Raw genomic sequence first — 10879 nt, forward strand, 5'->3', positions numbered from 1 at the left:
TTCATGAATTCACCCCGCAAGTCAAAATTTAGTATAGAGAAACGAACGTGGCGGATCTCTCTCTCTTTTCATCTGAATAAGAGAAAATGCCATAAATAATCTAGAACTTTAATCTAATATGTAATGTGATTCATGAATTATTAATTTGTTCAATGTAATCCTTAAACTTTAGCCCGATATATAACGTGATTCTTAAATTTTTAATTTGTTAAATGTGATTTTTAAATTTTTTATACATGTCTAATTTGATCTCAAAATTATATGAAAATGTTCAATGATGTTCCTAAACTTAAATTAATGGAAGGAAAACACTGAATAGCTTTTATCTAATTCAGAAACTAAGTTGAACATTGCCAAAAACTCAGAGGCACATTGAACAAACTAAAAATTTAATGACCGTTTATGTCATTGTCCCTCTAAGTAATGTCCGTCCGTCCGGCGGATTCATGTGTTTCCTGTGGGAAAAGAGGAGCAAAACCGAGCAAAACCCAGCCTTCAATCTCTGTTCTCCCTCCATTAGGCATTCAGCAACATCTTCCAAGGACAAAATCCTGACTTCTTGCTGATAACTTCTCTTCTCCCATTTAGGCAGGCAGACGAAATGCTTGGTGTTGAATGTATTGGTCACTCTCAAGCCCCACACACCCGAACATTAAATTGCCCTTGGCCTCATTTGCGTTAGATGGTACACAACAAACACCACCCTACATCATTCAATACCATCCCATTTGAATACGCATACTGATGACGACAGGACGAGTGGCTAGGGTTTCTGGTGGTACTGGCTGCCTTCCCCCTTCTCCCTTCCTTCCTTCCTTCCTTCCTTTCATCCCAAGTCTAAAACCGAAACAGCATTGGTCCACAGGGAGCTAGGGCAAAAGATTCATGTCACAGAAGACAAGACCCAGCAGCTTTTTGTTCCACGGTTTCCATGGCTTGACGGATCTGCCAAGGAACAGTCGCTCGTGGAGTTGTCTGGTTTGGGCTCCAGCAGCAAAACGCGAGGGTAGGACCATGGGCATCCTGCTGGCTCGACCCCACTTTGAGAGTTTCTTCCCATCCACTCGACATCTCCACAGCCAAGAGAAATAAATGGATCTCCAACACTCGGAAAATCGCCATGGCTGTCATCTGCTGCTGGTGTCCACAGATGGGCCCTCCATATCCACTTGAAATATCCTTCTCAAATTGATGACGCTTGGTGCAGATCCGGGTCTTGTCACTTGTGTTTTTCCTCAACATTGCCCCCGGCGCTAGAAACCCTATCCAACCAAGGAAATATAGGAATCATGAAAATAAAAGAAAATCATATTTCTTAACTTCATTAAACATAGTTTACAATTTCATTGGAATTTTCCCAATTAGCACCCAAATTTGTAATATGACTATTCAAAGTTGCTTTCATAGTTAAGGGAATAAGTACATTACGAGTGTCATAACTTTTGCATGGCACTCACTTGAGTGTCATAACTTTTTTTCGTTCACTTGAGTGCTATAATTTTGAAAAATCGATCACTTAAGTGTTATCACTATCGTAGACGTCGAAAAAACCGACGTAGCACCAACGAAACCATTTTATTGAATATTTTAATGTACACGTGAAATTTTTCCTAATTTTTTTAAATTTATTTTGTAATTTTTCTTTTTCTTTTGATTTTTTCTCCCTTGGTCGGCGAGGGTCATTGACGACCCTCGCCGGCCATGATCGGTGACCCTAGGGGCGAGGGCCCCCTCGACCTGGGCCGGTGAGGTCGCGATGACCCTCGCCCAAGGCTATCGCGGCCTCAATGGCGGCAAGTGAGGGCGCGAAGGCCCTCACCAGATCCGGGCAAGGGGCCTCGCGACCCCGTCGGCCCGGGGTGAGGGCTGTTGCACCCTCGCCCGGATCTAGCAAGGGCCTTTGCACCCTCGCTTGTCGTTGCCGAGGGCGCGACAATCGTCGTCTAGGGCCGTCCACGCCCCACTGTCGTAGGGCGAGGCGGCCCTCGCCCCTAGGCCCGTTGGTTGTGGCCGACGAAGGTCATCGGTGACCCTTGCCAACAAAGACCGAAAAAGGAACCAAAAAAAAAAAAGAACAATATCAAAATAAATAAAAAAATTCAAAAAATTCGTGTTGCTGAAAAATAAATAAAAAATAAATAAAAAGTCTACATAGGATGATTCGCCGGAAGTGGCACTCAAATAAACGATTTTCCTTCGATATGGCACTCAAGTGAGCAAAAAAAAAAAATTATGACATTCAAATGAATGTCGTACAAAAGTTATGACACTCGTACCATACTTATTCCTATAGTAAAGACATAAAATCAAGGTCTCTAGTATTAATGCAAAGTCTGGAAGTCACAGCATTTCAAGCTCAGCTCCCTTCTGTGTGCATCCCATTCAGAGAGTACTAAAGGCTCAAGCCTTAATCCCTACTACGTAGCCGGCCTAAAAGTCATTGCCTAAACTTATCCCATTGATTTCGGAACTGGATATTTTTTTTTTAAATTAATATCACGAAAAAATTTAAATTAATACATCTATGATAAATTTACTTTTAAGTTAATTTTTTGATCACAAAAAACTCAAATTGATATATCCGCGATAAATTTACCTCAAACTGATACACATATGATAAATTTACCTTTCATTAATTTCTGTTAAATTTTACAATCAAATTATTAAATTAGACAACACGTGATAGTTAACGGATTTATTAGTCTGAGATTTTTACTCTTTTATCACAGATGTACCAATTTAAAAATTTTCGTAATATTAACTCAATTTTACGAAAATTAACAAATGATAAATTTATCATATGTGTAATAATTTAAAATAAATTTGTCACAAATATATAAATTTAAAATTTTTCATGATAAAAAATTAATTTAAAATAAATTCATCATAAACGTACCATTTTGAAGCTTTTGATGATTAAAAAATCAATTTAAAATAAATTTATCACACATCTATCAATTTAAAATTTTTCGTAGCATTAATCTTTTTTTTTTTTTTTTTCGGCCAAGATGACTGTTCTGCGTATCTACTGGGCTGTCAGACCCATGACGAGGCCTACTAATGAAATTCCCCTGACGAACATCCTTCTGGTCATATCATTAGCATTAAAAAACAATCGTGAGACGACTCGAACGTTATCGCTTTTCACATGCTTGGAACTTTCTTCAGACATTGCCTTAATAACAGGGTTTCTTGAAAGAAATCGAGTCCAGATGTTAGGGCCATCAATGTTTTAGCCGGTGCATTGTCCAGGAGATTCTTTGATACTTTAAGCTATATTTCTGCAGCGGAAGTTCAAATTCCCGTCAGCATTGCCTTACAATAGAGACCCGTTCGCTCTACATCAAACCAGGGTTCCGCCCAGCTTGCCATGTCCTTAAAACCAGTGATCCTCCCAAAACGCCTGCGACGCTTCAGTCGCATTTTCACCAGCATTGTTGCTAGATTTTACATACGGTTATTACAATTTTTCCCAATACAACCAACGTTACTTTTAGCACAAGAACAACTATCTTAAACCCCATAAATATTTCTCAATTTCTACAAAATGTGACCCAAAATAGTCTGTGATGCACATAAAAGAGAGTTACATCAATGGTCATGCACTTTTAGGGGAAATTTAGAAGTATGCAGCTAGCTGACGCGGGTGCATATTACTAAAACGCTTCCAAACGTACATCACCAGTAGCTATTCTCAGCATACAGTTTAGATATTATTCTTAACAAAAATGAGATGACGAAAGTCAGATCCAAGATACAGTATGTCATGCACATTTCAAGAGTTTTATAAGATGGTCATGTTTTTAGCGTAAATTTAGAAGCACACAGCTCGCTCATGGAGGTACATTTTATTAAAAACGTTTCCTGACATACATCAACATCAGCTTATTCATGGCATACAGTTTACGCTTTGCTATCTACTGTCATAGGCGATGCCCCGTGCTTTGCCGCCATGCCCTGCATCAGACCAAGAAGCAGCAACACTAGGACCGCAAGAAGCAACAGAACCCGGCCGAACGCTAGATTCAGAAGTGACAGAGGACGTACCGCTGTTCTTGCTTGCTCCAGTTTGTTCATCTTGGGGAACATATTTCCATAGAATTGGGCATCTCTCTTATTATACTCCCTCACTTTCTCTTTCAGTATCTTGTACTCCAGTTTCACTTCCCTAAACCCCAGTTAAACACGAGTAAAAGCTTCAATAAACAAACAAATGCAGAAGCGTTCATCCGGCAGAACTATCCAATAGGTTTTACCCCCAATAACCCCGATAACCGAACGGTGCTGTAGTGTTTTCCTTTCTCTAATTTTCATCATGCTAAAAACTGTTATCTTCTAAGTGAAGTGGGTGCTCTGCAGTGTAATGTATAGCACGTGTCCCCCTAATTAGATTGTGTTGAGCATGCAAAAAGTCACATGCTTGTGAGGTGCATATTTATCCCTAGAACTAATGATATGATGCAAATTCCGTGCCATCAACAGCTAATACCATGTGAGGTGCATATTTATCCCTAGAACTAATGAAGAGAAACACCTGTTGTTAGGGTCGATTTCTAACGCCTTTTTGATGTCCTGTTCTGCTAGATCCAAATCAACAAGTTGTATGTGAGCTTGAGCCCTCCGGTAGAGCGCCTTAACATTTTTACTGTCCGCTTCCAATACCTGTCAACATAAAAAGCCATACCCAAGACTCGGTGAAGCAATTGACTTAACATCTCACTGGAGTGTCAGAGAGTGAAGTTTAAAGAGATCCAAATACTGCACCTTAGTGCACAATTTCTCGGCCTCCTTGAAGTCTCTGAGTTTCAATTTGCAAGCTGCATTATTAAGGTTACAGCTGATCTTCAGGGTCCTTGCCTGCTGCTTCTCCTCATCACTGAATGATGAATCATATTCGATAAACCTCGCTGCCTGTTAAAGAAAATCATTGAATCAACTTGGACTCGTAGGAAAATTTCTTACACTTTCCCAGATACTAACTGTTGAATTTGCCATCCCTACCTTCTCATATCTCCTTGAAGCCCTCTCATATTTTCCAGCCTTGAACGAAGCATTACCCTCTTCCTTCTTCCTTGCTGCAGCTTCAATCTTCTCCTGATTGTTCATCTCCCATGATTCTTTCTCCTGCAGAAAGTATTATGAATGTACAGTTAGAGGTGTTCCCTCCTCAACAAGAAGTAATGACCTTATCATGCCCTCAGTAGAGCTTCACACCAACCTTAACAAATGATAGCAGCTCGACCTCATAATACAAAGTTGAGTTGGCAGGAACCACTGCCAGATCTTGTTGAGACTCGGTCAGGCCAAAAGCATACTCCGGCTGAATTGTTACCAATGCCACCTCCCCTTTCTTCATGTTTTTGACAGCTCTGTCAAGTCCATCGATCACTTGTTCTGAATCAAGAGACAACATCAGCACTATGGAGAAGAGAGCTAAAGATGACAAGACTGAAAATTAAGATGCCTAGCAGAGAAGAAAAGGTTTCACAATTTAAAATGGCAATACTGTACCCTCGTCTATTTTAAACTCAAATGGCTCCTCGTTGTCTCCCTTCTTCACAAACACAGTTCCATCATGCAGTTTACCAGAGAGTTTCACTGACAATAACATTGAAAAGTTTAGAAATTATATCCAACAAAGCCAACAGACTCAGAGCTTTGAAAATGATCGGTCTCATGTACTTTACCTTGAACCACTGCCCCATCATTCGGACGCTCATACCCCTCTCCTTCCTTCAAAATTTTCTTCAAGACCTTCTTGTCTTTGGTCACATCAGAAACAGTTTTCCAAGAGACTAACTCAAGCATAATTTGGAGGCTAGCATTGGGGGGAACAGCGACCTCATCCCCAGAAGCCGGTCTACCAGTCTCCCCAAATGCATCTGTATAAGTTGAAGATTCAGCATCATTTCAATATTCAAACAGAGCACAAAAGTAGAAAAAGGTAAAAGCTTTGCACTTACATTGCGGCATCACAGTCAACAGAACCTTCTCTCCTTTCTTCATCGTCTTTACAGCCTTAGCCAAAGCTGGGCAGAAATACCCTACAAAATGCGCACCAATAGTCAACTTAACATCGATGCCTAAAATAATATTTTGGAAAGAGAAGTGTGTACAGACAGGAAGCATACCATCACCCACAGTGAACTCCACTCCATCTGATTTCCAAATGGGTGTCCCGTCTTCAAGGCTTGCTTCACATTCAACTGACACAAATAGAAGTGAAAATCAATACAGGCTACGTCAAAAAACCACATCTGCAATGGGGAACTATAAGCTGACAGGGGACATACCAAAGACCTCATCTAGGTCCTTGGGATTCTCCCACTTCTCTCCTTCCACAAGAACTTTCTTGAGGATCCCTCCATCCTTGCATATATCTTTGACGCTCGTCCACGAGAGCAACTCCACATCAAATTGAAGGGTAGCATTAGGAGGAATGGTGGGAGGGGATCCCGCTTCACCATAGGCAAGTTCCGGAGGGATGGTGAATATGGCATTCTCGCCCTTCTTCATAGTCTTGATTCCTTCATCCCATCCCCTGATCACTTGACCTGCCCCAGCACAGCGTGTTAAAACTCATTTCAGACTATTATGACACTTTATTCGTAAAGCGTCAATAGAAAGCATAAGTATGCAGAGAAGATCAGATTTTAAGTCCAGTGAAGGTTTAGAAGTTGTTTTCACTCTGGGTAGCATTGACAATAAACAACACTAGAAGTCAACTGCAGTTTACTGAGGTGCACACTCCATAAAGGTACAAAATGGCCACAAGCCTCATCGATGATTAACTGTGTTGCTATGATAACTACTGCATTACCTTCAAACTGCAAATGGACATCCGACTTGAAAACCATATAAACCAACCACAACCATGACAATGTAAGTGGCTTTTACAATAAGAAGAGCACCTTGTTTGTCTAGTCCTACTTATAGCTCAAATGGGAATCAGTCGCCTTAGGAAGATTAAGTGCATAGCAGCTTTAGATAAAACCAATTCTCCTCGCGACATAATTAAACATGTTATGACCTTGACATTCATAGCAATCACCACTAAGTGAAGAGAAGAAAAAATCTAGTTTAGTTCCAAGAGGCACCAAAATCCCATCACAGGCCGACAGAATAGTGAGGCCAGCATCATTAGCCTTTTCTTTACACATTTTATTCACTGTTGTCAGTCCTCTCATACTCTAGAAAAGAAATCATGTATTTCAAAGCCACAATTTGCCTCATCCTCGTATATTCTGCAGGTCACACAATTCCCAATGTACCACAAATGTTTAATTGAACGTAACTTTGTTCTACACGACGTAAAGTGTTGCAACCTATGCGTCCTCAATTTTCCACATTCAGCGTAACTTCTCTTAATCAAATGTAAGTTTAATCACCTTATCAAGGTCAGTAAGTTACGACGCAAAACCCGTTTTGCTTCAACAGTTCCATCTTTATCCCATTAGTCCCTCGTTCAGATTGAAATCAAGATTTTCTCATCCAGCAAGAATTCAAGATTGGTTTTCTCGGAAGAACCCACATCTAATTTTTGTGCTCTCTTTCTTGCCCCGGTACGTGAGAAGAAAAGAGATGAGTTCCATATTCAGTCCTCCAAACTTAGCCCAATTTTTGCAATTGGATCCTCAAAATTAGAATGTCGTGCATTCATCCATCTCGATGGAAGTGACCACTGCAGGTAAGAGCGCAAAATGCTGGAGAAGAGCAGAGGTACCTCGACCGAGCTTGAATTTGAATGGCGTCCCACGATCGCGGCTCGAATCGAACTTGGTCCCATCGAGCAGAGTCCCCGTGTAATGAACTGCACAAAGGGAAGCCACCATCAGCATCGCAAGAACACAAGCCAATCCATCGATCAGTCAACCAAGAAGCGAGACGCACCTTCGACATCATCGCCGGCATTCGGGGTCTCCCACCCTTCGCCTTCCTTGACGAGCTTCTTCTTGAGCCCCGCCTTCCCGATCTCTCGCTCTTCGCCGACCTTGAGAACGGGGCTCACCGGGTCGTCCTCGGGGACGTCCATGTCCATGTCCTCGTTGTCCTCGACGTTGCCCGAAGTGGGGAACTCCAAGTCGTCGTCCATGGCTAGCGTTGGCTTCGGACGGGCTCAGGAAACAGAGGAACGATTGCAAGGGAAGCGAATGCAGCAAGGTTCTTGAAATGCAGGTCCTTCGACTTCTTCTCGTTGATCAGCCATGAGAGAGGGGAGGGGGAGGCTTTAATGGGAGAGAATGGGGAGAGTGTGTCTAGAGAGTTCCAACGGGACAGTTCCAGAAAGATCTCTTTCGAGAAGACGCATCCCGAGTGCCCGACTCAGTGAGTCAGACCATCCGTGCTTTCTGGGGCTTTTTTCGAAAATGGATAATTTTTTTTTTATCAGATTAGATCAATTTTTTTTTATTTATCAATTTGGACCCCGTGCAACAGTCTTGATGCCGCATGAGCCTCGTGCGGCAGCCCAAGTGCCACATGGGGCTTGTGCTGCCGCACGAGGCTCTTGCGACGATCAGAGTGCCGCCCAAGCTCGACCCGCCGCACGAGGCTCGTGCAGCGGACCCCTACGAGCGCCTTTATCGGGCACTTGATAAAGGTGCCCGTGACGGCGCCTATATCGGGCGCCTTTTTCAAGCACCTCGGGCACCTGTGAGGGCACATTCGGCTTTTCTTTATAGCAAAGCCAACCCTCCCTTGCCTTGCCTCATTTTCTCCGGTTGAAGACGATCCTCTAACTAAGGCGATCCTCCCTCGCCTCATTTTCTCCCTTGCCCGCATTCATTTTTCATTGCTCTCGTTCATTTTCCCTCTCGCTCATTCTCCCTCACTCGGCACTTTCTCTTCATCATCCTCTCTTGCTCATTGAAAGAGATCCTCCCTCGCCTCGGGCGCTTTTATCCGTATTAAATGATTTTTAATTAAATATTAATTTTTTATGTAATTTTATGTTATTTATAGGTTGTTAGTAACATATTTTTATTTTATTGTTAATATTTTCTTAAATTTTAAATTAATTTATGAATTTTTTATTTAGTCGAATTTAAGATAAAAGCAAAGCCGGCCTCCTCACTCAATGCTTTCTCTTGGCAATTTGAGCTCCTCATTCGGTGCGTGCTTCCTTGACAGTTTGAGGTAAGTTTCGATGTAGTTATTTTTTTTTTCAATTTTTTTTGGTATAGATTTATTTATTTTGTTATTATTTATACATGAATCATCTATGCTACTTATAGGTTGTTAGTAATATGTTTTAATTTTTCATTAATGTTTTAGTTAGAGTTATAATGTTTTTACGTTCTTTATCGGTTGCTATGGGCTTTTTTGAAAAATAAGGTAAAAAAAATATTTACAAATTTAGGCATTCTTTAAAAATATTTATTGATTTGATAATGAGAAAGGGCTATTACAAAAACGAAATGAATCTGAACATTCATTTCAATTTGTTAATGTGTAGGGGAAAATATTTATTAAATTTTAGATGCAAAATAATTTATAATTTCTTTATTAAGTTTCTTTGCTCCATGTGTAGACATGGCACATAGGAATTACATTCAGCCAGGACTCGAGGATGATTCATTACTTATATAGCGGGCCCGACATAGATCCCGGGCTATATGGGGCGCTGATGTAATTACGAAATTTTGCAATTAATTTGTCATTTCTAACAGCTATATCGTAATAAAATTGCTACTAATGGTTAATGAAACTTTTTACAAATAGATGAGAATCAAGTTCTTAAATGTTAACGAGGTGGATCGACGCTACACGTACCTGAACTTGATGATCGCATAGTACCGTATCTTCGAGCTTCGAGATTTTACGGAGTTTATTCAATGGAATTTTGGCAACTTAATTGGCATTTGATTACAGCTTTGGTCGAGCGGTAGAGGCTCAAGATCACACATTCTATATGCCGAAAGGTGAATGTACGATCACATTACAGGATATCGTGGTTCTAACAGGGCTTCCCATTGATGAAGATACGATCACCGGCCCCACTAATATGAATTAGGGTACTTTTTGTGATAATATACTTGGTGGGTGACCACCCCGGTTGCGTGGTTCGGTGGCAAAGTTAAGCTGGCTGAGAGAACTCTTTGCTCTAATTCCTTACGATGCCGATGAGATTACCATACTACAACATATTAGGGCATTCATTCTCCAATTGCTTGAAGGATCTATCTTTTCGGAAAAATTAGGTGAGAGGGTTAGTTTGATTTTTCTTCCACTACTAGAGCACCTCGAGCATCTTACGTAGTACAGTTGGGGTTAGCAGTACTTACGTGGTTGTATCCGGAGCTATACAATGTGACTGAATCATTAATGCACCAAATCGGTGGTGCCCTATAAGTATTGCAGATTGGGTGTGGGATCGCTTCAGCTATATCTCTCCATCCATCAGAAACCGTGATTCTTTACTCGATGCGTCTCTTGGTAGTCGGTATGTGATCTATTGCTTTTTCAGTTCATGAGTAATAATTTTTTTTTAGTGCGTATAATGCATGTAACTTTCTTTTTTTTTTTTTTATGCAGCTGGAGTCAAGCTCGATAGATAATAGAGGTCCCCACACATGTTTTGTCACATATGTGCTACCAATTTCATAAAATGACATCCGCAGATGTAAGTAATGATAGTAACCAACGAGTTCAACGTAATGTTATCTTTTAAATTGATTCTTCATTTAATTTGATATGTTTTAATATGATAACTGATTACTTGGCAGCCCTACACCGATGAAATTCTCCGGATTCTACCAGATTACTGACTGTAGGGACAACACATTTGGATGGCTCGTGTCCCACTCATTTATTTCCACAACGTCGAGTGACATTATCCGGACCGAGTACTTTGTCGGTTTGGTATGCAACAGGCAATACC

General features: G+C 40.9%; 1 protein-coding gene across 4 annotated transcripts; it reads right to left on the reverse strand.

Annotated features, from left to right (window-relative positions):
• Positions 1-215: 215 nt before the first annotated feature.
• Positions 216-8332, reverse strand: LOC115757200 (peptidyl-prolyl cis-trans isomerase FKBP62-like). Of its 4 annotated transcripts, XM_048283394.1 has the most exons (14): positions 7891-8331; positions 7724-7810; positions 6294-6554; positions 6132-6206; positions 5964-6044; positions 5688-5882; positions 5512-5598; positions 5219-5394; positions 5002-5124; positions 4765-4911; positions 4535-4662; positions 4048-4168; positions 3883-3957; positions 3739-3847 (listed from the first exon to the last, which is right to left on the reverse strand). In XM_048283394.1, exons 1-13 carry the CDS (start codon positions 8090-8092, stop codon positions 3904-3906), a joined length of 1737 nt encoding a protein of 578 aa, XP_048139351.1. In that variant the 5' UTR covers positions 8093-8331; the 3' UTR covers positions 3739-3847; positions 3883-3903. The 4 variants fall into 4 exon arrangements, with proteins under 4 accessions (XP_048139353.1, XP_048139351.1, XP_048139348.1 ...); XM_048283396.1 differs by lacking the exons at positions 3739-3847; positions 3883-3957 and adding an exon at positions 216-1267; XM_048283391.1 differs by having other exon boundaries at positions 3883-4168.
• Positions 8333-10879: the final 2547 nt, after the last annotated feature.

Source organism: Rhodamnia argentea, chromosome 1 (genome assembly GCF_020921035.1).
Source record: "Rhodamnia argentea isolate NSW1041297 chromosome 1, ASM2092103v1, whole genome shotgun sequence".
Lineage (NCBI taxonomy): Eukaryota > Viridiplantae > Streptophyta > Magnoliopsida > Myrtales > Myrtaceae > Rhodamnia > Rhodamnia argentea.